This window comes from Porites lutea, chromosome 9 (genome assembly GCF_958299795.1).
Source record: "Porites lutea chromosome 9, jaPorLute2.1, whole genome shotgun sequence".
Classification (NCBI taxonomy): Eukaryota; Metazoa; Cnidaria; class Anthozoa; order Scleractinia; family Poritidae; genus Porites; species Porites lutea.
In genome coordinates, this window is record NC_133209.1 from 791219 (window position 1) to 818718 (window position 27500).

The window sequence follows — 27500 nt, forward strand, 5'->3', positions numbered from 1 at the left end:
AGAAAATTCGCAGCTCGAACATGCTAGGGAAATCGATAGTTCCGCTACGACCGTTTATCATTCACAATTGCTTGCAAGTGGCTTACCATCTCTACCTGCCGAGTCAGACCCGTCTGGCGAGGGTAACAACTGTGCGATTGGCGAAGGAGTTAATGTTTCGGATCAACATGGTCACTCATCTGCGGAAAAGAGTCCCATCCACAGTAAGTCACGAATGAACGAATAACAACATTCCCCGAGAATAGCAACATTTATTAAATTTAAAAATCTCCAAACATCTCTGAATGAATTCGTTACAATATCATGAGAGGCAACGATAAGCGTGGTGGTAAGAATAATAACAACAGTATTGTGTTTTCTCTATAGCAGCATTTGAACAAATGTCGAGCTCGAAATGATACACATTCAATATACTTAGCTTGCACTTACCTGGGAGTGATGTCGTAGTTACGTCGATGCTACTGTTCCTCTAACATGTTCAGTCTGCCGTAAAAAAAAAAAAAACTATTAAAATGTACATTCGTAATTACGTGAAATGCTTCAAGCTATTCGTCCTTCATTTCCAGGATAAAGCCGGTTTTTTAGCGCCTAAGTTGACGGAATATTTCTAGAATACATCTTTGGTTTAGTTTATTTTAGATGAGGGTAAGATCATAGAGGTGAGATCTACACTGTCAATACTGTGCCAAGAGCTATGCTAAATTCCTTTACCTGTCATGGTCAGCTCTCAATATCTTTTCTACAGGTCACATAGGTTCATCAGTACAAATACCATGTAAAGGAACACAATTCACTTTCTTCATCTCAGTTCAAGAACATCCTGCAATAAATCAACAATGGTTCGGGGTACACTTTGTGCCTACAGAACGTTTTGAGCAGGTAGGATCAATCATTGCTTCCATGATAATGTGATAACATTATTTTAACGCGTTTTCCTTTTTTTGACCAGGCTAACTTACTGGCTTCTTGGGAAAATCGTAGACTTGTTTATACCTACACTTGAGGTTTCAGGTATAAAACTGAGATCCCATGCAAGGGTCACCATTATATAAGATATCAAGCCTCGAGAATACAGCGGACTGTCCTCGACTATGGGTTGCTGTAAATTTGTGACGCTAATGTGTTTAACTCCAAATTTAGAGTGAATATTTCAAAAACAATATAATGTAATAACTTCGTAAAACCGTGATCATCATTTACTGATTTAGTATTTCTATTTATTCTTTGTAAAAAAAACCGGAACCTACAAAGAAAGGAAGTTTTAAGTAAAGTAAGTAATTACTTTTCTTTCCATTTTAGGGAATTTCTAACCTGATTAAGACGAGGCAGGATCAACAACGCATCAGGATAGTCTGTATGGGGGATGAATATTTATCCCAGGTCGAAAGTGGATATTTTCACACTGTGTTTATCGACACCGATGTACATTCTACAATCACTTTTGAGTTGGTGAAGGAAATAAAATTTAGAATAAGGGATGTTCAAACAGCTTGCAAGGTAAGACCCTGCAACTGGTGATTGTTTTGTTACAGTTAAGGTGGGAAGGGCAAAAGAAACGGTTAACTGTAAAGGATTTTTCAGAAATTGTGTTGTTCTTTTGTAACTGCTATTTACGTTGAAAAATATTTTTTTTCCTTGGTTTGACTTAACATATCTGACACATACACAACTGTTTCTATCACAGGTTCCTTTGCACACACTTTATGCGCTAAGCCAGTATAGATTGCCTAGTGCCATAGCCACGGTGTTTGTAGAGTGCCTTGCTGATATCAATGAAACTTGTCAAGACCATTTGAGGATGACTTTGAAGTATGGGAACGTCATTCGCCCGATGGTTATCCCAATTTGGGTAAATTTGATCCATTTTATCAGCCAATTTTCTTAAAAATATATCTGCAAATATACTTTAGACAGTCTTTAAGATCTGAATTCCGAAATAAATTCTTTCACTTTTAACAAAAACACATTTCTAGGCACAATCAGGAGCAGTAAGGCAGAATTTATTAATTTATGAATTTTCTTCTTTTAAGTTTCACCTCATACAGTACGTCAATTCGCATGACTGCTTTTACCCTAATAATGTATTATGAGAAAAATTAATTTTGTTTCATTCTATTTCAGTCTTTACGACGAATTTGGGTCTGATCTGGTGAGTAAAAACGTCTAAACAGGGGCCGATAGACAGTTAACTGAAGTTTACTGGGTTACATGTTCAACTGGAACATGTGGGGTGGAGAGAAAAGATGAGTCCTGGCGGACATTTTTTCCATATAGGATCTACTCTAAAGGCTATTTAGTAAGAAGGAAGCTTGATAACGTTGCTTACAGGTCACCTAACAAGGATTATTTCTTGAACTAAAAATTTGTTTACAGTGTTAATGTTAATGTTACAAAAAGAGATAAGGTGTCTCCAACGTCTCAGTCACCAAACAGTGACCAGACGTCTGAAAACAAACCTTAAGTGCAAAATAAAATAACTGTTTTAATTCCGGAAATCATCCTTTCTTTTCGGTACATGTTGTACTTCAATTTTATTCTTGGCTTAACTTTCTTTCTTCTGTTTTGGATTATGTTAGCCGATATGATAATAAGCTCGAAACAAAGGAAAGTATAACCACAACACATTAATTTTTTGTGTATTTTCATATTTAGCCAACACCTGAGAATAGGAAGACCCAGTAACCTAACGAATGAAAACACAGTCGACATTGGTTACCACACTCTGTTATCACTGGAACCATTTTGTGCTAACGTTTAGTAGAAGCAAACTATCTTTCCATCAAGGTGGTTATCCTGTTAGGAGTTATTATACCTTTCCCCGTTGTCAAATTTTGACTACAATAATGGGTTGCAGTAAATGAAAGCTCTTTAGAAAGCAATATTCCTACTAAACTCCATGTGCTTCGTTTCCGTAATAAAAGGATTGTCTTAAGAGACACTCACTGACGTGGGAAAGGTATAATAATAATTAATGGTGTTTAGCTATTTCTTTCTCCTGTTACACATCAGTGCTGTACGTAGAATATCTGCTGATACATAGTTTTTGCTCTGTGTAAGCTGTTGTGTAGAATGGACATAACTTGTCAATTCAAGAGTGCACAGGAACTTAACGAACATGTGTATTTTGTAAGTTTAGATAAGGAACATTAGAAAACAAGTTAAAGGCTAAGGCAGTTTAACTCAGGTACAGAAAATGTTCTGTGCGTGGTAATAAACCTTGTGTGCTTTCTCTATAAGGTACTAACGCACACTATTTCAGTAACTGAAGTCGAGGAAGCAAGCTTCCTGATTAAGCGTGAGTGAAATGTAACATGGGTTACCTGTGAAACATTAATACATGACGTCCAAAACAAATTTCTATCCATTTTTGGTAGTGTTGTTAAAGACGTTTTTGCCTCGCCATCCACGTTTTGATATACGTGGAAGATGCAGGTGTCAAGAGAAGTTTGAGATGAGAATCTTATCCAGTTCATGATAAAGAAGTTGTAATTGTGCTTGCCTTGAGCAAGCTGAACCCGACCTTTTTTAGGAATTCCACACCTTTCCGAACATTTATGGATAGACAGTTTTAACAGAACAATTAAACTTGTTCTGTTATAAGGGACAGGAACCTAGCGCGTATCGTGTTTTTCTTCCAAAAAGGATTTGTTCTAACAGTGCCCAGTAGCCCGAATGAGCTTCGGTTACTAATTGTCTTCGGACGAAATTTAAAATCTAGTTTTGGATTAGATCTGGCCGCCCTGTGTTTATTTTTTACCTTTATTTAGAGACAAGTGATTATAATCATGTTGGTATGATATAAACAAACCTAGCATGCTTAGAGGGCGGTAAAGAAATTACTTCCGTGTCTGCAAAGGCAATGTGGAATTCTTAAAAAAGACTCTTACTGTCAGAACAACAAAACCAAACATATTTGTCAGCAAGTAAATCGTGTTACCTTTCTTGAGAACATTCAGTTTATAATAGTGAAGTTTAGGTACCGTTAAGTTACAATATGCATGCTTTTAGTAATAACGATGATAATTATTACTGGTTTTGTGAACTGACAGTTGCACAAATATATGGCACACCAGTACGTGCAGTACACCCTGTCCTGCTGCCCACTAGAGGATAGGGAACTGATGATGACAGCCAGTTAATTTCTATGATTAACAAATTAATGCCATAGAAATGTACGGTTATTGATTAGCTGTGGGTCTGTGCGTGTGACATATATTTGTGGCATTGGAGAGTATTATGCAAATCTATTTTAGGTGACCAGTTTGTCACTTGTTTTTGCATGGACCTTAATCGCTTTTTGCATGGGATACCGGTCAAAATTTCCACCATTGTGGAGGCGTTGTTATACAGCAAATATAGCTGCCGAAAATTCGGTCTTGGAAGTTATACTGGTTCTTGCTAGTGGTAGAGTAATCTTGAGTTAATTCCGGTAATAACGTGGAAAAGTGGGTAAAAATAATTCCATTAGAAACGACTGTCCCATTTGAATTCGCACCGAGCGAAAGTTTTCAGGCGTTTTCTAAATACAAACAGGTGTCCTTTCTGCCTGTAACTGAGACGGTTTAATTTACTCATTTCATGTAACTTTCACCAATGTCTTGCTTTAGAATTGCAAAAGTGTTGTCATTTTCCTTTAATTATTCAGAGTAAATAATAGTAATAATAATAATAATGGAAACTTTATCTGTGTTTTTGAATGTACAATTGTAAATCTCGCTACGTATAGGCAATTCACAAATGACAAAAACAAAAACAAAACAAAACAAAAGCCAAAAACAAAAAATCAAAATTGCATTAAGTCTGGACTATCCCAGTTCCTATTTCTATAACAAAAGATGTAAAATGTTGCTCTAATGGCTATATTTATCATTTTCTTGATTATATAACGTTGCTGCTTTTTGTCAATGCCAATGTCATTCATCATGTCTAAGAACGTGGAGCATTCATAATAATAATAACAATAATAATAATAATAATAATTGAAATAATAATAGCCACAACTCTTATTTAACAATGGCGTTGCCTCTATTGTGAACGTTGTTTTTCCTTTGAAAGTTTCTTGACTCGAGACCGAGTTTCTACTTCACTTTTATTAATGCTTCAGACTTAAATAATAAAGAGAAAACAACTGGTCCCCTACAACAGATTTGCATAAGACTCTTCAAATGTATATAATTTGTAAATAAAAGGTGTTAAGGTTTTTAACAGGTTCAAATACTGGCTTGTGTTGAATGTGTACTACTACAGCAAAATACCATTTGACTAATAATCGGTGTTTTAACGTCCCTTCAAAAAGTTCCGAAACTATTCTTTTAGCTTGACGTTCCTGCGATCTAAAGCAGGCTTCAAATTTCTACTTTCGATGCTTCAGCTAATGTATTAAACTATATATATGTTATATTTTTGTCATCCGTATGCTAGACCTTTCACTTCTTAATTTTCCAAGTCAAAGCTATTTTAAGTGGGTGAAATAAAATCGTCCGGGTGAGTGTCACTTAAAGTCAACAATATTCCTATTCAGGACTTAAATCACCTGGACGATCATATTCCATCATTTTATGGCAGGACTTGTGGGTTCAAACCATTTACTATGTCTAAGCAATCATTTGTAAAGCAGTACACGGCACAGTATTTGAACCTCGCTTTTATGCTGTTTTAGGAAACGCGTGCTCAGATTAGTTAATAGGGAGCTATAGCAACGACGACGGCGATGGCAAAAGAGCAATAGGTTTAATTAGTGAAACAACAACTCGTCACGTGCAGCACACTTTTGCTGTTGCTGAACGACCACCAGGTAACTTTGTCTTTCTTCTTTTAAACCTGGGTTTGGTCCGTAACAAATCATCTCCAGCGAAATCCACCTTCATCATCAGCGACGTTGTAAGCGAGTTGGAATATTTTCGACAAAGTTTGGAAAAACGCGATGTCTTTTAAAAGCGACGTTTTGCAGCCGTCGCCGTTGCTAAAACTCCCTAAAAATGGCCTTGTTAAAAGTATTTTATCTGCTGCTTAGAAACAAGAGAAGAGATACTTCAAATCTTAGAGTTGTTGCTTGCCTTAATTACTATATTTTAGTTTACTTTATGGGTAATATACTAGCTTACAAAATAAATAATTCTTTGAGTGAATGAACTGTTTCCTTCTTTTAAATAATGATTTAACTTTCAAATGGTTTCATTGTCTGCCTATAACAAAAACTTTAAAAGTTAAAAATACCGAAATGTCCGACTAAATATAAATACTAAAAGTAATGAAATAACATTGAAAATTGACCCCCTTTGCAAGGCCCTAAACTTCAAAAACGAAACAACGACACCCTTTTTAAAGAAAACCGAAAAAGGAAAATGGTTTGTGGATACGTCGTTTTTATTTCTCCTTTCTACTTGGACGGACATTCTTGACTGAAAAATAGAACTGTGGAGAAAAGTTAGTTACAGTCAAGCCAGGTCATGCGTACCCCCCGAGACGCAATTAAGAACTTATTACTCGAAAGTTGATCCCGTTAGTAGTTGTAGATTTCAGATTCATCTCTGCATCCCTGCATACCTTACTTGTATTAAAATTCGCGTCGTACTTATTATTTCCGCTCAGCTTTAAATTCGCGCGATTTACTTTCGCCACCTTGTTAAGACTTATTCGCGCAAGTAATTTTCCGTGTTCGTTCTTTTTGGTTTGTTTAATAGAGCTATTAACAATTAACGTATTTATAATGAGTGTTTTTATCAACAAATACTACAATATTTGTCAAAACTTAATCAAAAGCGATCAGGTGGCCCTCAAAAAATGCCTTCAAAATTATGTAAAATTATGTAATATTTAATGCAAGCAAAATTCAACTTAAAACATAAGTCAAATGTGTATATGCGTTAATAAATCAACTGATTTGCATTACTAACAATGAGTGTCATTACACCACAAAGCTTTTCGGGCGGATTATAATTCGCCCAGTACTAAAATTAACGCACCCAGCGCTCACCCATCAATCACACTCGCCCATTCTATTCTCTTTTTAACTATTAAGACATTACTTTTAAAAAACTTTATAGAAGGACGTCTGTGGGCAGGGAATACGTCAGCACAGTATGTAATTATCAGCGAATTTCTGTAATCGCCCATCGTTCTGCTAGTGATAAACTAGCCGTTGATTCACTCGTCTTGTTTGTTTGTCGACTGAGTTTTATTCCCCCAAAGAGAGAGAAAGAGTGTCTGGCAGATTGTTTCCAATCAAAGATTTGTGAATGATTAGCTCACGTCTGGCAAACTATCCAAGTGTTTACACATGTATATATACTGTTATACGCACCTTATGTCTTCATCTGCGCTTAACGAATGTCTTTTGGTCCATAACTTTCAAAACAGTTGCTCCACAGAATGTCTCTGAAGGTAGATTGTTATTGCCGTATCTAAACATGAACGAACCAATGGAGCTCAATGGCTTGATTATTTATAACATCTAAAGGTGAAATCAATAGTTCTTTGAAGAGGACCAGTATGTTTTAATTTCGAAAAAGTAATGATCCTTACAATTTTCTTTTGTAGCCTTCTTATTGGTTCTAGTCTTGTTGTGTACATATTTCCCCATGCAATGTTGCGATAACTTAGGTATGGGTAGATAAGTGCATCATATAGACTCCGGATAACAACGCGAGGTAAATAAATGTTTTCCTCCACAAAGTATACCAGAAAGTTTTGCAATTTTGCTGCAAACATGACTTATATGATTTTTCCAGTTTATATTTTCGTCTATATGAACTGCTAACAATCTAGCTGATTCTACCTGTTTGATACCTGAACTGTCTACACCAATGTTAACTTGTTGCTTGTTGCTTTTTTTGCTTTGAATATCAATAATTGAGTCTTTTTTTGCATTCAGAGACAATTTGTCCATTGAACTAAACAGAGCTGTTAAAAACATCAGGAAAAATGCTTTACATAAAATGCGAGAGAACGTCCAATTTTCTTTAGCTGAGGCTGGACATAGAATGAATATGCTGACCGTCTTGCATGCATCCCATTCCGAGCTGAACTTGACAAGGAACTTAATTAAGAAAGTCCCTAATTCGCCACTCAGCAGGTCAAATAAAAAAAATCGCCCGGCTCCTAGATTTAAAGTTTTCCCGTCATGAGTTTGGGGAAGTTCCCAGCTTAAAAATGAGAAGTGTACCAGTCTATCAAAAGATTATTTATAGATAAGGATAAGCGATTCCATCTTTTTTCCAAAATGTCTTTCATCTTTAACGGTTGAGAGATCCTTAATCAGCGCCAATGTTTCTTTCACCACATGTTCATCTGCAGTGTCACGAAAATTCTTGACGTGTGTCAGGAAGTCAAGAAGCAGATTTCCTTCACTTGATTCTGCATCAAAGACGTCAGTAACATCTATCTCATATTCTTGGTTGAAGACTTCATATCTCCATCCAGCTTCCCCAACAATCTTAAATAATTTCTCCACAGTTTTGAAGCTTTCGGGAACCGAATCGCCCGGTTTTCCATACCAGTCAGGAAAACGTTGCTTGTCTAGAACCCAGCAGATGAGGTCCGGCCCACAGACCATGACAAATAAACTGCCGTTAGCATTGAGCTCGTTCTCGATGCAATGACTTAAAGATTCCTCGATGTCCAAGTGGTAGATACTGTGCATGAAGTGGATGACGTCAAATTTCGTGCGTTCTTCTAGTTTCTCAGGTCCTCGTCCTTTATACTCTTGAAAGGTTTGACAGCGAACATCGAAATCTATCTGTGGGTCGTTGACCCTTTCGACTGCAGATTTGTAAAGGTCGCAAGCGTATTCATTTGGCTCGATCGCTCTGTTATAGATCTTTATCTGGTCGCGACCCTGCGTTCGTTGTAGCTCCTCCTTCATCATCTTCAAGATTTCTATGTCCATCTCTCCTGTTCCACTTCCAACGCTCAAGATGTTAAAACAGGATTGATTTCGCGGCAACCTTTGAATCACAGACGCCATATGATAGCGCACGATCTCAATGTTTCTTACAAATTCATCGCTTTTTTCCTTGAAAACATCTAAACTCTTGTAGTAATGCTCTCCCGTTCTAACAAACGACGCCATTGCTTCGCCTTCGGTTTCACTCACGTGACAAAAATCTTAGCAACCGTTGGTAGCCGCCATAGTGGTGAACCAAAAGTGTAAACAAACGAGGTTGCGTGCTTCAAGTGAAAAAATAAATAAATAAAAATAAAATGGCTTTATTTCGCCCGTTAATACATAACAAACGTTACAGTGAGTGAAGTATATAAATCATGAAAATCGCACAGATTATTTACAATTATCATATAAAACCTGATAAAACATTGGACATCTATATTGTTAATCGGTTAGTGTAAAACGCAGACTGCGGACTAATATTTTCACCATGCAAATGACAACGTGGCAACAATAGTCACATTGTTTTCTAACCCTAAAAACAATAGTCCGCAGTCTGCATTTTACACTGCTCCATTGTTAAATTACTAAGTTGTATTTAAACCTTATTCTATTGAAGTAACAATTCTTAAAACGTTCTGTATTAATCCGTGGTAATTGAATTACTTATGATCTTGACCTCTTGGATGACTCTTTGACTTTCGGCAAAAGGGCATATAATGGATGGTTAACATTGTTCTTAATTCTGGTGAACAACCTGCTCTCACACTTTTCTAAAAGGTCATAGATATTAATTGACTCAGAGGTGTAACGTCGCTTATTGCACATTTTTAAAAAACATTGTATGGTGTTTAAATCTAACTGGCTGGCTCTATAGACTGGAAGTGCGTACGTGATCTTTGGCAGAACAATAGCCTTAAAGAGGTAATCTATCTCTACCTGGGTGCATCCATCTTTTCTTAGTGATCTTAAAATGTACAAACACTTGTTTGGTCTTGTTTGAAGATGTTATTTTGCTCGATAGTCGGTCGTGGAAGCAAACGCACGCGAGATAAAGGTCTTAATTCTTCTCGAATACCATCAGTGGTTACAAGTCAAAGAGAATAAGCTACCCGGCCACTTCGAAGCTATACCCCTATAACAGTGGCTACGTAATCTCTCCTAGGCAGCCATTCTTTATCTCGTCACGCAACGCTCCTCCAGACAAAGTAAGGATGCGTGGGAGACTACGTGACTATTCATTTTTACCCAAAGCAGTAGTGGATTTTTCACATTTATTCTTAACGGAAAAATTTACACAATGCCTCGACATCACTTTAAATCTGATACTCTAAATCCCCTCGGCGGGATTAAAATTGTTCTCAATTCGTAACAACATTAACTTGGGTGAAATTCGAGATAGATTTACATAACCAGGGTAAGGGTTACGGTTAAGGTTAGGGTTAGGGTTTAGGGTCAGGGGCCCGTTTCTCGAAAGACCCGGTAACTTTTCGGGCCCGAAAACAAATATTCAAAACGAAATATAAAGAATAAGCGCGCCGGTCCTGGCTAGCAGACTACTCCATTCTGTTTCACTAACTGATAGTTTTATCATGCTAGATGCAAAACTATTGAAACCTCGATCTTTAATGTAAACGGAGACAGCTTACCGGGCCCGTTAATTATCGGGACTTTCGAGAAACGGGCCCCAGGGGACCGGGTAACCGATCCCTACACCACTACTGGTACGCGTAATGGTGCTAGCTCTTTGAATACATTTAGAAAGTAATGAATCTGGTGTACACCCAGTCATACATTTAAAAGCCATTATTGCATGACGCTGGAAGAGTTGTCTCTTACTGGTAGCCACTGTAAATCTTTAAGTATAGGGGAGATATCATCAAATTTCCTTGTGTTGCTAACGATACGGGCTGCAAAATTTTGCACAGCTTGGATCTTATTCAGGTTGTGTTCAGAGGTGTTGCTCCAAACATTACATTATTGTGTATTAGCTTTTCCTGTCATCATTTGGGGAAGTTCCCAGCTTAAAAATGAGAAGACTGCCAGTCTATCAAAACGTTATTTATCCCTGAGATAAGGATAAGAGATTCCATCTTTTTCCAAATTGTCTTCAAGGCCAAGTGGTCCTTCAAGGCGGGTACACCTACAATGCGGGTATCTTCACTACAGCTTCACAGGTCCGCAAAAGGGTCAAAGTAGGTGTACTACTAAATCAGTCAGAACGTTTACTTATAGATAAAAATAAGATATTCAGTCAGTTTTCCAAAATGCCTTTCATCTTTAATGGTTGAGAGCTCCTTAATCAGCGTCAGTGTTTCTTTCACCAACTGTTCATCTGCGGTGTGACGAAAATTCTCACTGTGTGTCAGGAAGTCAAGAAGCAGATTTCCTTCAGTCGATTCTGGATCAAAGACATCAGTAACATCAATCGGAGATTCTTGGTTGAAGACTTCATATCTCCATCCAGCTTCCCCAAGAAACTTAAATAATTTCTTCACAGTTTTGAAGCTGTCGGGAACCGAATCACCCGGTTTTGCATACCAGTCAGGAAAGCGTTGCTTATCTAGAACCCAGGAGATGAGGTCCGGCCCCTCCACCATGCAAAGTAAACTGCCGTTTGTATGGAGCTCGTTCTCAATGCAATGACTTAAAGCCTCTTCGATGTCCACGTAGTAGAGACTGTGCATGAAGTGGATGACGTCAAACTTGTTGCATTCTTCTGGTTTCTCAGGTCCTCGCTCTTTATACTCTTGAAAGGTTTGACAGCGAACATCGAAATCCATCTGTTGGTCGTTGACCCTTTTAACAGCAGATTTGTAAAGGTCGCAAGCGTATTCACTTGGCTCGATCGCTCTGTTATAGATCTTTATCTGGTCGCGACCCTGTATTCGTAGTAGCTCCTCTTTCATAACCTTCACGATTTCCATGTCCACCTCTCCTGTTCCACTTCCAACGCTCAAGATGTTAAAACAGGATTGATTTTGTGTCAACCTTTGAATCACAGACGCCATGTGATTACGCACGATCTCAATGGTTCTCACAAAATTATCGCTTTTTTCCTTTAAAACATTTAAACTCTTGAAGTAATGCTCCCCTGTTTTCACAAACGACGCCATTGCTTCGCCTTTGCGTGTAACAAATCACGCAGCGAAGAGTGGGACACGATCATCGTTTTTACTCACGTGATGAAAATCTTAGCAGTAATATTGGTGGACCAAAACTGCGTGCCGGGTTGCGCGCTTTGCTTGATAGTCGGTTGTAGAAGCAAAAGCACGTACGATAAAGGTATCGATTACCATCAATGGTTACAAATCAAGGTGAATAAGCTGAAAATTGCCTAACTGCAGAATACCCGGCCACTTCGAAGCTATACCCCCGGTACCCAGCTATTCTTTATCTCATCACGCAACGCTTGTCCAAACAAAGTACGGATGCGTGGGAGACTGTGTGACTACTAACCGTTAACCCTAACCCTAAAATACGCGAGTACGTGGTTACGCAGCTACGTGGCCACGTGGCTACATAGCTACTCTAACCCTAAGTCTCATCTTTACCCAAAGTAGTACTTATACTGGATTTGTCAAATACATTTCACATTTATTCTTAACTGAAAAATTTATACAACGCTTTCACATCATTTTAAATCTGATAGTCTAAATCCCGTCGGCGGGATTAAAATTGTTCACAACTCGTAACAACAATAACTTGAGTGAATTCGAAATAAATCATTTGTCAATAGTTACATATCCAAGGTTATATGGTGAATAAAGCAACAAAAGTTGCTATACCTGTAAAAATCACCAAAAAAATTATTATGGGTAGTGCACCCTCATGAAAGTTGGTTGATACCTTCCTAAACCATACAACCAACACGCAGAATTGGGACTGAGGCAACCTTTATTAATAACTGTTAAAAACCTTTTCCAAATACATAAAATTACAAAAACTAACACTCCAAATTTTAAACTCGACAATACACTACAGTGGACCATTAAACAAAAATATAGGGGCTGTCAAAAACATAACAAAAATTGTAACGGCACCCGTGTGCCTTAGTTTTTGTTTCGTTGTATTTTTAGCTATTTTCATATTTTCTTTATTGTAAACGCTTTTTACGTCACAATGATTTTCCGCTAGCCGTCACGTGACCTTAGTTTAAATACCGCCACACGTGTGTGGTGTTTTCTAAAGGTTGATTTCCACTAACGCGGTTTTGGCTACGCACGTTAACGCACGTAAATTTTTAATCACGTAAATAAAATAATGGCAAGATAACAAGTGCTGAGCTTAAACGAGAAGTTGAGCGAGGTTCAACTTTCACGTTTACGAGGGACCTTTCATGCATTGCCTCTATTTTATGCATCAGTCAATTCCAGCTGCGCCCAGCCCCCCCCCCCACCCCCTCCTCCGGACTACTGCGGGGTATTTGCCCGTCTTGCTAGTCCCGGGGGTGGGGCATTTGCAAATTTTGCACTGCCCGGGGGCCTGGCATTTGCCAACCCCGGAGCCATTCTCGAGCTTTTGACACGCACGCGATTTCCTGTCAGAATATAACTACACAGAAGGTTTTACTGGAAAAAAAAAAAGCAGATTGGCTCATCTGTCAAGGACAGGAATAAATTGAAGAGGGTTGAAAATGCAAGTTCTCGATTCTATGTTTGCATTTCTTCATTGCTTTTCAAGCCGGAATTACATAGCGAAATCCAGAGCTATCGACGTGAATCAACGTTTTTTGGTTATCGAATCAAATTTCTGTTGAACATCCTTTCATCTTTATAAAACTATTCAAAACATATAACTTTACAGCGCTCCATAAATTTTAATGTTAATAATTTTATAACAATACTAAAACCATAAACTGGTGCATGTCGTCGTGGCATGAAGTCTTAATTAGAATCCTAGCGCTATTATAAAGGAAGACGTCAATTGAAACAAAAAAACGCACATTAAAATGATTAAAACGGGATTATTCGACTTAGCGTCAATGAAAAATGTTTCCGTCCAGTGGAGGACGGGGCATTTGCCCTCTTTTTTCGTCCCCACCCCTGGGGATTTGACAGCTCAAGAGTCCCCACCCCCGGGAATTTACCATCCAAGGCAAAAAATGCTAATGCCCAGGGGTCAGTCCGGGGGGGGACTGGGCGCAGCTGGAATTGACTGATGCATTATTTGCGGTCGACTCGTTGTCGCTTTTACTATCTTCAGCTAGACTCACTTTTGCCGCTTTTCTCCTTAGAAGATAGATAAGATAAGTCAGATAAGTCTGCATCAACATTCACGTCACTAAAACTTAAATTACTATTACTATCATCGTCAGAACCAGAAATCGCATCGTATTAGGCGGCAGCCATATTGATTTACAAAGGTAAAATACAAGTCTAAAGCACGTTTAAATCTACTGAATATTTCTAATTATATGATGACTAGCTAAATAAATTCTTTTATAGGCAAAAAGAAAAGAGAAGGAAATGCTCAACCATCTGGATTTTGGTGTGTTTTATGGCGTTTTAGAAATGCAGTATACAAGTCCCGTGCGTAGGTTCGCGCACGTACGTCTTCATAGCGAAGCCAAAATTCGGCCCTTCACCACTAGCCTCAGGCAATAGTTTTGTATGCGCAGTTTGTGTGATTTAATTGGTTTGTGCCTGCCCTTAACAATGGAACAATAAGTATAGACAAAGACTGCCTTACCTAGGGCATATAGCGCATTTTTTTGCACCCTTTTCTCGTGGCCGCTTTTGGCCGCTTTAGTAGTGTGAAAGGGTTAAAATACGTGGGTATGTTATTAGCTTTAAACACCTTTAACAGGAAAAGTCCATTACTGTATCACAAATAAAAGATTACTTCTTGATAAAAATAAGAAATTCCGCCGGTTTTCCAGAATTCCTTTTATCTCTAACGGTTGAGAGATCCTTTATCAGCGCCAGGGTTTCTTTCACCACTTGTTTATCTGCGTTGTCGCGAAAATTCTTTTTGTGTGTCAGGAAGTCGAGAAGCAGGTTTCCTTCATCAAATACGTCAGTCACATCAATTGAATGTTCTTCGTTGAAGACTTCAGGTCTCCAACCACCTTCCTCAACAAAGTTTAAAACTTTCTCTACGGTTTCGTAGCTTTCGCCAACCAAATAATCTGGTTTTCCATGCCAGTCAGGAAAGTGTTGCTTGTCCAGAACCCAATAGATGAGGTCCACTCCATTCACCATAATAAATAAGCTGCCGTTAGCATTGAGCTCGTTCTCAAGACAATGACTTAAAGGTTCGTTGATGTCCAAGTAGTAGATACTGTGTGTGAAGTAGATGACATCAAACTTCGTGCGTTCTACTGTTTCCTCATTTCCTCTCTCTTTATACTCTTCAAAGGTCTGACAGCGAACATCGAACTCTATCTGTTGATCGTTAAGCCTATTGACAGCAGATTTGTAAAGATCGCAAGCGTATTCATTTACCTCGATCGCTCTGTTATAAATCTTTATCTGGTCGCAGCCCTGTGTTTTCTGTAGCTCTTCTTTCACAATCTTCAAGATTTCCATGTCCGCCTCCCCTCATCCACTTCCAACGCTCAACATGTTAAAACAGGATAGATGTTGTGGTAATTTTTTAATCACAGATGCCATGTGTTTACGTATGTTCCCAATGTGTGGCACGAATTGATCGCATTTCGTCTTGAATACATAAAGACTCTTGAAGTAATGCTCTCCTGTTTAAACAAACACCGCCATAGAGTTCTAAACTGGTGACGTCATAAAAATTAAATTTGTGAAATTATGGGATTTGTCAAATTGTCTCTGAGATATTAGCCCAGTTATGCTCTGACTACTCCATACAAATCCTTCTAAATTTGACTTGGGTCTAAACGTTTAGACCCAAGTTGAATTCACAGCCCGTTGAATAGAACCAAACCTAAATTGCATCGATTTTATTCTGCAAAAACAGCCGTCTATCTTCGCTCAGCAGCACTGTGTTTACTTAACTACATGTAAGTTTTAGCAGAAGCAGCAATTGTTTGTAGTCTGTCTGTTTCTGGATTATCTGACCAAAAAATATCTAAATATATAAAAGATATCTTCTGCCCTTTGCAGAAGATCTCCTCCCTCTCATAAAATGCCACCATCTGCTACTTGAGATGGAATTCACAATTCAGTAACTTTCTTCTCAATAAGTTCTGCATTTCAACAGTTTGAAGATGGGTCAGCGGCCTATCACATGAGCTGTAAACCATGCGGTAACTATAACTCACTTTATCCTGTTTTGTATCATAGTATCGTTCAATGAATTGTATATCGCACATGCAACCTTGAGTCGTCTCATAAATGTCCTGAAAAAACTGCTGTTCTGTCATGTGTTCAGTTATCCAGAAGCTTATATCATGAATGTAGGTTGGAGGAAAGAAGCTGAACGGCACAAACTTCCAAAGGTCTGGTAAGCCATTATCCTAAAACATGACCAGATTACACCAATTAGTTAATTATTTTAACTAAAGAGAAAATGGCTAACTCTACATTGTAACACTAGAATCTACCATCACTTCAAGTAAGCGTGTCACTTGGTTAGGTTTGTCCTACCTGTAAGGTTGAAAACTGCACCTTGAATCTTTTATCCTGGGACCACAGAAGTCTCACATCAGGAATCCCACATAAAGTCATAACTAAGTTATCCAGGTTGATTTCCATCAACCAACACAAACACTTGTCAGCAAACGTTTCAGGACTGAGAACACTGGCATCTATTAAACCACAAGAGAGTATCAATCTTTGTTTATGGTACAACTCTTGTTGTGTTGAAGGTTGAAAGCACTTGCTGGTGCAAAGCGGAGGAGAGATGTCATGTCCAAGATAGTGTTTCTCCAGCCTACAGTAAATGCACTTCTCCTGCAAAGTTTCTTTTCCACATTCACATCTGATGTTTGCACTTGATGCATTCTTGAGATTGTGGAATTTTGTCTGTTTTCCACATTCCAACTCGGTGATCTCTTGATTGAGTAAGTCATCAGCAGTCGAAATACCTCCCTGAGATAAGCCCCTAGAGCTGTTTTCAATTCTTAGACCATCAAGGCCAGAACACATCTTTGTTATAAACAAGTCAAGAATACTATCAAGTTCTTTTTTAACTTCCAAAGCTGTTGTACCATTCGTAAAAGTCTTCACTGCTATCATTTTGTGACATATGGGATGATTTTCAGAAGATGGAGGAAAGAAAAAATCAATTTCAATTCCACTCATGACAAACAATGCACCAAACTCCTGCAGACTCTGCACAACTTCACTTAAAAGTGACACACCTAAGCGTCTGAATGATTGGTTTAGTTGTCCCTCTGCTTCACCTGAGCCACAAACATTTAACTTCTCAAATTGTTCACTGATATTATCTATACTTTCCGAGCGCTTGAAAACAACATTAGCCTCACCAATTGGAATATCTGAAAAGAAGCTTTTGAGCTTGTTGCTGATGATGTAAAGAGGATTGCCAGGGACAAAACTTAGGCTCTTCGTGGGATAACAGTATGACATAAAACTGCTGTTATGGGTTATGAAAGAACTGTGGAGAGAAAAAAGAGCAAACTGGAAAATAAATAAGCACGAAATACCTTATATAAATGACTGGTAACTTTGTCTATAAAATTTAAATGCTAATTTAAAAAAAGAAAATAAATATTGTAAATTAAAGTTTGGCTTACGGAGAGTGTAACTTACTCAATGTCAGGTACAGCTTCCATTGGTACCCCATGCACAAACACATGAGTTAGACCATTGACGGTGTGGAAGCCTTTACCAAGCTGTCCACGGAAGCCTGCACTTTGGTATGAACCATAATCTGCACTTCTGAAAGGATACACGGCGTTCAGAATCAAATCTATAGTGAACAAAACACAATAAACAACTGTAGAAAAGAACTCTCTTACATGGTATACCATTACAAAGCTACTGAAAAATCCCAATAACAATTCCTCTTGGCCTTAAAAAATAAGCCCTTTGAAAAATAAGCCCCAATCCAACTTCTCAGTCTTAAAATGCCCTCTTTTAACGAGCCCATATGTCATGATATCCTCTCACTGTAATCTCTTGCTTTATAATATGTGGGCAAGAGATGACAATAATATTCTCTCTTGTAGCCATTGCTCACTGACCAAAACATTCTACAAGACCAGGGCTTAGTACAAACCAAAGAAAGAATCCAGTTGCCGCCTTGTTTTCCTGAATTATCTAACATCCTCTAATAGTAAATAATTAACCCCCCCCCCCCCCCCCCCCACACGTAGTCATGTTTGAGTCGTCGGGCAATTTATACGTTGTTGCGTGCAAAACCAAAAAAAAGGATTTGTAAGATTCTGCCACGACCTTTAAGTACGCTGTAGAGTCACTGTGTCTAACCTGCCTTAGCAGCTTGATACACAACCTGCCAACTATTTCCAAACTGTCTTCTGGGATTATCCAGGGGTGTTCCACCTTGTCCTTGGCAAAGACTGACACAAATCTCACCCTTTCCAGGACTAACATGTTTTGCCGCGCTTGCAAAGAATCGCGTTAAAAGCTCTCTTGATTTACCAATGTTCGACTTCCCACCAACGTGCGGAAAGTTGAAAATCACGCGATCGAATATTCTCGAACCAAATGTTCGGGAAAGATCCGTTGCATCTACTTCGTGCAGGACCTCGACGTTTTCGAAAGATGATAATTTCTCAATATTTTGTAAAGCGAAGTCACTGTTCGCTAACGCAGGAACTGAGTCGAGTGATGTTGCTATGATTTTAACTGATGTTTGTGATAATGCCGAAGCCAGACAAAGAGTAAATGAAAAGTTCCCATCTCCGACAACTAACACATCATTTGAGTATAAATCTGGATCGAGTAAAGCCATAATCAAGGCGCATTACAACTCGCTTTTCTTTTGATGAAATCCTTGCATTGCCGCCATTTTTAAAACGCGCATTCAATCAAATTGGACTGCGGTTTCATTTTATAGACCTAGTTTTTGCTTCATTGACTTTCGTTGAACGCCTTGTTGTTTTCGTTGTTTTCTATATGGGCGGATGGGTGAAAAGCATACCTTTTCATGTTTTTAAGAGGCATTTCACATCGATTAGTTTGATAAGGTTACGTTTGGTCATGGCGACAAGACGAAGCACTTTCGCTGGAGGCGAGAAAGAAGCGGATAGTCGCGTCAGATCTTTAACAGATACCGCCTTTCTGAAGTCGCCTAAAAAAACCTGCAGCTGCCTGGAATTGGTACGAGAAACTATTCCAGCTCTTACAGAGTGTGCTCACAAAGGACAAATGGGTAGAATAGGAGTGATAGGAGGATGTCAGGAGTAAGTATACTTCGAATAAAGAGGGTCCATATTGGTAGAGTCTACCTTGAATTTCATAATATATGGGACCTTTTGATCTGTTTCTAGTCTTGTCTTAGAAGCGTTCTTATGTTATATATTGAAAGAAAGGTTAAATTAAATTACCATTGGTGAAGTAAACATTGGCTTATGTTTATTTAACAAGGCATAAGACATCGCACAGCCAGTTTCTTGGTGCAATGTGTATCATTGGGCCATATACATTTAAAAAGAGCCACACCCAGTCCTTGGTCAGTGTTGTAAATTTATGCAAAAACTTTAAAACTGAACTGAACTTTAAGCTGAACCACAGTCAAACCTGTATAATATGTCAGTCTTGGAGAATGGCTAAATTACCTCTTACAGCACAGGTTGACCTCAAAATACAGTTTTGAGCAGCCTCTAAGAGTAAATAAAGAAAGGGAGAGGGTTACAAAGAAAAGTATCCTGTTTGAATATCAATACAATATAAAACAAAAACACAACAATGAAAGTGTTTTTTTATCTTAAAAATAAAAATAAAATCTGACCAAAAGAAGACATGGGTAGTAACACGTCATCAGTGCAGAATTTCTCCAGTCATTGCTTTGATGTCATTTTGAATATGTTATTTCTACAATGGTTTTGGTTGTTAGGTGAAACAGTAACAAGTTAAAGCCAAGCTATTATTACCTAAATAAAAGATTTCTATACATGATCACAAAAAGTGATATTTTTTTGCAGGTACACTGGTGCTCCCTATTTTGCAGCAATATCAGCTTTAAAAGCAGTAAGTTTATAGCCTGAATTTCATCCGATTACTTCGAGTCGTTTTTACTCCCTCAGTAACGTCTGAATCGACCGGCCGTTAATGCCGTCCAGTGACGTCACTACTCCTTGATCTTTGCTTTAATTCATGCAAAAAGTAAAACACGACTTTCAAGTCAGTCAAGTGGCAAACCGAGAAATATAGTTTGGAAATGTCTGCATGATACAGAACTGCTTTATTTTTTTCGATCGTAATTCATGTTTAACGTTCAAACTATCAACTGCATGCAGTACAACTCTGAACCGGTTGTACTGAATTCTTTTATCTGAATCAAACTCGGTCGCAATCACGCAATGAAATAAACACACACACGGAACACTTAGTTCAAAAACACAATGATTTGCTTTAATTGAAAAGAAGCTATTTGGTCCTTAACGAAGAAAAAAACAAGGAAACAAGAAAGGAAAGCTAACAGAATCATTACACTTGACGGTAAAAATGGCAAGAAGGTCAAATTATAATATTGAACCCAGAAAACTTCGCGTAAACAAAATCACCGGCCGCCGAAACCACAAAGGGCCTCCAAATGAAAAACGTACCGACTCTCTGCAATGATCCTTCATTCACAGCTCAATTTAGCATTTCAGTTTCGAAGACAAGGGCAATTTTGCTGTTTAAGATAAAGATTAAGCTTATCGAAATGTTTGAACTACACGAAAGAATGCCAGGGATGCGATCCGCTGAATATCAAGCGACAATCCCGCTAAAATTTTTCATAATTATACATAATTATGCGAATGTTTAGACAATCAACCAATCAAAATCACTACCCGGTTTTCGGGTAGTGAGTGACGTCACTGGACGGCATTAACGGCCGGTCGATTCAGACGTTGTTGAGAGGAGAAAACGACTCGAAGCAATCGGATGAATTTCAGGCTAGTAAGTTTATTCTATGTAACAATTGCTGAAATGTGAAATTTTTGTAACTTATGAAAAAACCGTGAAAATACTGGTCTATGGGCATCTTAATTTTCAGCACTGTACATTGTACTCACCATCAACTAACGCTGTTTCTTCATTTTTTGTCTATGAAATTTTTAATTCTCAATTATTTTTCAGATTTTTTTCAAACAAACACTCATGTAAAAATTAAGTGATTGTAATAATATTGTAATCATTTTTGATTTGCAGGGAGCAGATTTGTCTCATGTCTTTTGTACTAGTGATGCATCCGTGGTGATAAAGTCTTACAGTCCTGAACTCATTGTTCATCCACTCTTGTTAGTACTAAAAAACATAAATGTAATTAGGGATACTATACATTTGAAAGCAATGCCAAAGAAATTCCATTTAAAGGGACAGGTTCACGGTTCAGCGCATACTCATTTATCAACTTGCTGTTTTTCTGCTGGGACATGTTGTACTGTCTATGCAAGCAATAAGATCATGTCATAATGTTGTCAAAGAACTAATCTGCACACTCCCCTGGCAGTCACTTGCACTTGATCAACTTAAATGTTTGCAAATAGCTGTAAATTAATCAACCATGGAATAAAACCTTCGGGTCAGTGATAAATTTAACGTTGGTAGTGTTGGCATAATCCAGTAATTTTTTCTGCGACTTTAGTACTCTTCCATCCTACTTCAGGTTACTCTGAAATACACTTCTACTTTGAAATACACTCTGAGATTGCTGAGATACATGTGAGTGGGATTACCAACCGATAGAATTAATAATAAATTGGAAAAAAGTAATTTGATTAATGACTATGCGCTTAACTGTGAACGTGTCCCTTTAAATGTATCCTGGAAACTTTCATTACTTATTTCAAAAACACCTTTTATGCTTGAAGTTGTCTGTTTTCCCCAGACATTTTGAAAAAAAAAAGGAAAAAAAATTGTTGAGTTTCTCAGTTGCTATTGTTTAACTTTATTGTCTTCAACAAATTTCCACTTCTTGTAGTGAGGAGAAAAAATAATGTCTTTTGCTTATGTTTCAAGTATAGCAGTGAAAGTTTTAAAAAGTAAGTAAAATGCCTGTGGCTGCAGGTTGTGAGAGAAGTAAGAATAGGGACTTTTACATGGACCCCAGACTTTGAAATAACATAATCATTTTAACATGAGTTGTTGCAGGAGCTAAAGGCTGTATGTAATAATAATAATAATAATTTATGAACTTGTTGTGCGCAGCTTAACATGAGAATGATCAGCTGCGCATTACAACTACATTACTTTACAAGAAAGTAAAGAATTTATATGCATGCAAGTAAGAACTGAAAATAAAATTGCTCACCAATATGAAGTTCTAAAAAGATAAGTCTTAATATGCGCCTTAAAACTGTTCACATTAGTATTTGCATGAAGTTCTTTTGGAAGAGAGTTCCAGAGCGTCGGTGCTGCTACCATAAAAGCTCTATCACCTAACGTCTTCGATCGAACAGCTGGCATAGAAAGTAAAATACTACCTGAAGATCTAAGGTTATATAAGAAATCACATACTTTGCTTCCATTTAGTTTGTAGGAAAAGGCCTCTTGTTAGCTGCAGCCCTTTACTAACAGCTCACTGTGTTTCCCCAGGGATAAAAAAACAGCTGTGAAAGAGGTAAAAGATTGGCTGTCGAGACTTCATTGCCTTGTCATAGGCCCAGGGATGGGAAGAAATCCAACAATAATTGAGAATGTTAAGGTAACTTCATAATTTCTTGATTCTAACTATTGTTTTGTAATAATTGCAAAATGTGCACTCTGCTCACTTTGTATTTTTCTTTTTGTATCCAGGGTGTTCTTGAACTTGCAAAAGAACAAAACAAACTCCTTGTCATAGATGCAGTTAAGTAAACTATTTAATGACTCAACTTACTGGTAACTTTTAGGTGTGTGTGTGTGTATGTGTTCTCTTTTGCTTTTGATGATCAATGTTTCTTTGGTAAATTTTCACCTATATGTATTTATCAGTACAGAATTAAATATTTTTTCTTGCTGGGTGTTTACTCCTATACTAAATTTGTAAAATTGTTAGCCAGGAAAAAAGACTGTTTAATTTTTTTTATAGGATGGGCTCTTTATGGTCACCTCATACCCTGAAATAGTCAAGAATTACACCAAGGCAATACTAACACCAAATGCAGTGGAGTTTTCAAGATTATACACCACCATGGTACTGAAATTATAGACTGCAAATGTAATTATTAATTTGTTCTGAAATATTTTGGCTGAATCATTAATCAAAAAGGACAGAGAAATAGAAGATTAAAGATTAAAGCAAATGTAGTTTTTATAGAATTGAAGTAACTGCCTCTTTCAACCTGTATCCCTGAAAAAGCTGTATACATGGTGACCCTGTCCTTCCTTTTAGAGGCTCTTCTATCTTCAGTGGCTTTAAGAACAACAAACAGACATATTATGTGCTTCATATCCTCTTCTAAGTGTATATAGAAGTGGATATATGTGAATATGCAGTGATTATTATTTTCCAGGGTAAAGGTTTTTAATTTACCCGGGGGACAGAGAACATGTAAGGAAATATTGTCAACTTTTACTCCGATTCCTTGGGATGTCAATTGTCACGTCATAACTAGTGTATAATATAGCTGTTTGTACCAATTTCTAGTTTGGCCGGGAACCTGATCCTTCAATAGACTCTTCAAGTCATGTGACCCAGTTATGCAGAGAGTTTGGAGGGGTCACGATATGTCGAAAAGGACAAGAAGACATTCTTGCAGATGGAAAGGATGGTAAGATATTTGGCTTCTATGTTCTTATAGAAACTTGTGAGTATTCTGTTTTTGTTTCTTAGAGTGGCATGTAGAGCCCCCAGACCCTCCCACCGGCTTTTAGTAGGGTAACTGAAAGAGCAGCGAATCCTGTAAAAATCCGTCTAAATTCAGTGGAGTCAATGTCATGATTTCTGGAGAGATAATCGTAGTTTTTTTGTTCCAACCCTTTGTACCATTGTGTAGTAGTTCATTGTACAACTGAAGGAAGCAACAGAAGGTGTGGAGGACAAGGTGATCTTTTGTCTGGATCCATGGGAGTATTCTTTCATTGGGCTGATACAGCATTCAAGAAAAAGACCAGGGAAGAAAGGTATTCATATAATAAATAATAATAAATGTCTTTATTGCTCATTAGATAAAAATACATATCTAATGTTACAGGATAAAAAGATTAAAAGTTCAGCTAAATTACAATAGAATAAAAAGATTAACAAATATGAAAACTAGATACATATATCTGACATAAAATATCATAAAAGGTCGTATTTAAAAATTAATCTATGTGTTCTTATAACGTTCGGTGTTTATCTTGGGCCTCTGGCAACTTTTACGTCTAAGGTTGTAGGTTAAATTGTTCTTTTCTTGCGGTAAGCAAACCTTCAGAGGGATCACGCTGTTTAACTTTTTTAAAAATCGCTTCATGATCTTGTTTTTGTAGTAATGATCTATTATTTAACTGCGTAGATATAAAGCGCAACTTATAGCGTCTGTCTAAAAATTGCTGAAGGACATTAATTTCCGCAACGGAGGCACCATAAACAGATAGTCCGTAGGTTATGTTAGGAAGAACAATACTATAGAAGAGAGAATCAATTTCTGTTTGGCAGTAACACTTTTTTCTACATACTCTCAGCACGTGTCCACATTTGTTGGCCTTGCACAGTTTAGCTTTTATGTGTGCAAAAAATTTACAGTCATTCCTGAAAGGTCAAACCTTATAAATCAAGAGTGGCATGTCCCGCGCGGGATCCTTTGATTTTCAGTTAAGAGGCTTATAATGACTGTTACAAGGCAGTAAACGTCTTCACAGTCAGCCATTAGAGTCTTGGTTTACAACAGAAATAATAGAAATATCGTTTCAGCATATTACGCACGGTTCTCTGCAGTTTGCTTTTCTGGTCACGTGCATCTACGGTGGTAAAATGTGCCGCAGGTCACCTGCACCAGTGTTGTGGGAAATTTTTTATCACGGGCTGCTGGTACTACTTACTCCTTTTACTTGTAAATGCTAAAACAAGTGGTTTACGAGATTTAAAAAGGAAATTGCAAACCTGGTAATAAGCCTTGTCATAGAAACTATTGCATTTACAGTCTGAAATGTCATCCATCTCTTCGCGCCACCCACCTCCCACCCCAACGGACGGAAAGGGGGGTGGGGCGAAGGGACGGATTGCATTTCAGACTATTGTATATAACGTTGTATTTTTTGATCGCTGTCGGAAATTTTGACGCCAATCAGTAACTATTTATTGAACCCTCCTTAACCAAGATTTTGTTTCCATTTAATTTATTTATTTTACTGCCATTATTGAACTTTAACCTTTGAAAGCGAACACATTACATTTTCTATTGCACTTACAGAGCATGCGCATATGGTCGAACACTGGTAGCTGCCTATGGCGCCTGCGCTTTAACGCGAACCTGCAACAGACTGGCGTTTGCAAAGTACAAGCGGAATATGACTACTACAGATATGGTCGCAGAGATTCACGACTCATTTCAATTGTTATTTCCTGAGAAAAAGTCAGATGAGAACGTAACAAGACAGGAACACACTGTATGAAGTAATTCAGCGGACTTTGTCATGGAATTTTATTGATTAGGCATATTTTCGATATTACAAGATCTAAATGTTTAATACATGCAGAGATTATTATTTTCGGGCGTTAGGATCATATGTTTTCATGCTTTTGGGGGAAACTTAAAAAAATCAGTCGAACGTTTTTCGTCTTTCCTCAATGCAGTTTTAACCTTCTACAATTTCCCTTATTGGCTTTTTATACTGTGTAAGCTTCTTTTCTTTTCTGTAGTTTTCAGTAAGATAAAACAGTCGGTGAGTACGCAAATTGTCTTAAATTTCGTGACATACTCCTTTTTACTCACAGAAAACCTTATTTACTTTAGAAATGTGGGTTACTAGTTGACCAGGATTCAAGAGACATGAATTCTTGTCATTTGCATATTTCTTCAAACTCTCTTCAGCGTGGCTAAACCCTCTCACACTTCAAAGTCTCTCCTGGATAAATGTAATGCTGTTGTTATGTTTACCATTTAACCCTTTAAGCCCCAATATCCACATATAAATTCTCCAAACTGATCTCTATACATTTCCATAAAGAATGTGTTGAGCAAATTTGATAAAAGATCAAGGCATTTTCTCATTGTTGATCATTTTATTAATTCTCATAACCTAATCTCTTGACATTGTATGGATATCGTTAGGAGAAAATTGATGTTGGTCACTATTGGGACTTAGAGGGTTAAATGAAGCACGTCATGGGTACTTGCTGTCTTGAGTCCATGGTCAAAATTCTAATTGGGGCGTGTTACGGTCGTATACTACATTAAACATTTCAATCGCGCTAGTTCTTTGTTTAGTTTTGCACATTCCTTTTACATTCTTTTCAGTTATCGCAATTCATATTCTGTTAGACTTCTCTGCGTAATTTCCTTTGTTTTTAGATCATTTTGTAAGTTTCATCGTTTATGTTAGATTCATTTCGCTTCAGAGTTCGCAGCAACATCATCTCAGTTTCGTTCAGTTTTGTCAGTTGCCATCGTACCCTTTTCCGTTCAACTTTGTTCAAGTCACACAACGTTTGTAAGTACTTTCGCTTAGTTTGTTTCCTTTCATGTATTTCGTCGTTTCATAGCTGTTATTTGTATTCCTTAGTAACTTTCAATTTTGTTTTTATTGTAACAACCGTAATCGTAATTCGATGTTACCGTAATAACAAGAGTTGGAACGGTGGGACTATTCGCTATATAAGTGCGTCTACGACAGTTTTTGCGTGATAGCATCACCGTGTTATCATTTTAAACGTTTTCTATCGGGGCTTTCAAATTGAAATTCGGGATTTTTTTAAATTTAAACTTTCGGTCCCGTTGGAAGTGAAAAAGTTAAATTCATGGCAGTGATTGTTGTGAGTTTGTTACAACTCTTTTTTTGTTTTCCAGTTTTTGCATGGGACCTATAAGTCCCGTTCGTGCACATTCCCTCTGGGCAGGCCTGTGTCCAGAAAAGCTGGTAAATAAATAAATAAATAAATAAATTTGAAAATCGTGAAAGGGCAATGATCATTTGTCCTCATACCAGATCCTCAGTGCAAGTTACTTGAACTTTGATTGACTTCACTTTTTTGGAAAAAGTGAAACAGTTGTACACTGCAAAGGTCTGCAAAATAAATTGTACTGACCATGTAATATGTAAATCATGATAACAAGGGTTAATTATAGTAAGATAAATGTGAATAAAATGTGATAAGTACTATAATATTCAGTGAATTGCTTAGGTTTACCTCACTGACTGAAGAACCATGTCCCTAAAGTGGTTGATTTGAGGATAAATATATCATCCTCTTAGCAACGAGTATACGAAAGACATCAAGATCTTTACGTTAAGTAACAATGTCCAAGCTCATGTCTTCTTTCACAGAAAGCTTCGGAAGTCTTCAGAAACCGTCAGGCGACCTTTGGAAAATTGTCCGAAGGAATTAATGAACAACAAAGTTTTAATAGTACCTCCATTTGAGTTACACAAACTTGTGG

At 37.6% G+C, this 27500-nt stretch overlaps 5 protein-coding genes across 5 annotated transcripts; 1 reads left to right on the forward strand and 4 right to left on the reverse strand.

Moving 5' to 3' along the window:
• Positions 1 to 8172: 8172 nt before the first annotated feature.
• Positions 8173 to 9461, reverse strand: LOC140948093 (histamine N-methyltransferase-like). The gene is made up of 2 exons (XM_073397319.1): positions 9452 to 9461; positions 8173 to 9105 (listed from the first exon to the last, which is right to left on the reverse strand). Exons 1-2 carry the CDS (start codon positions 9459 to 9461, stop codon positions 8180 to 8182), a joined length of 936 nt encoding a protein of 311 aa, XP_073253420.1. The 3' UTR covers positions 8173 to 8179.
• Positions 9462 to 10589: 1128 nt separating this feature from the next.
• LOC140947769 (histamine N-methyltransferase-like) lies at positions 10590 to 12101 on the reverse strand. Its single transcript, XM_073396957.1, has one exon. It carries the CDS (start codon positions 11998 to 12000, stop codon positions 11110 to 11112), a length of 891 nt encoding a protein of 296 aa, XP_073253058.1. The 5' UTR covers positions 12001 to 12101; the 3' UTR covers positions 10590 to 11109.
• A 2623-nt stretch (positions 12102 to 14724) lies between these two features.
• On the reverse strand, positions 14725 to 15414 carry LOC140948094 (histamine N-methyltransferase-like). The gene has a single exon (XM_073397320.1). The coding sequence runs from the start codon at positions 15412 to 15414 to the stop codon at positions 14725 to 14727; it is 690 nt and encodes a 229-aa protein (XP_073253421.1).
• Positions 15415 to 15764: 350 nt separating this feature from the next.
• On the reverse strand, positions 15765 to 18776 carry LOC140947709 (ferredoxin-fold anticodon-binding domain-containing protein 1-like). The gene is made up of 4 exons (XM_073396884.1): positions 18253 to 18776; positions 17575 to 17734; positions 16447 to 17419; positions 15765 to 16316 (listed from the first exon to the last, which is right to left on the reverse strand). The coding sequence occupies exons 1-4, from the start codon at positions 18737 to 18739 to the stop codon at positions 15999 to 16001; spliced, it is 1938 nt and encodes a 645-aa protein (XP_073252985.1). The 5' UTR covers positions 18740 to 18776; the 3' UTR covers positions 15765 to 15998.
• Positions 18777 to 18838: 62 nt separating this feature from the next.
• LOC140948386 (ATP-dependent (S)-NAD(P)H-hydrate dehydratase-like) lies at positions 18839 to 27268 on the forward strand. The gene is made up of 9 exons (XM_073397620.1): positions 18839 to 19190; positions 19932 to 19977; positions 21148 to 21236; positions 22534 to 22642; positions 22735 to 22785; positions 23009 to 23113; positions 23567 to 23690; positions 23916 to 24042; positions 25314 to 27268. Exons 1-9 carry the CDS (start codon positions 18904 to 18906, stop codon positions 25513 to 25515), a joined length of 1140 nt encoding a protein of 379 aa, XP_073253721.1. The 5' UTR covers positions 18839 to 18903; the 3' UTR covers positions 25516 to 27268.
• Positions 27269 to 27500: the final 232 nt, after the last annotated feature.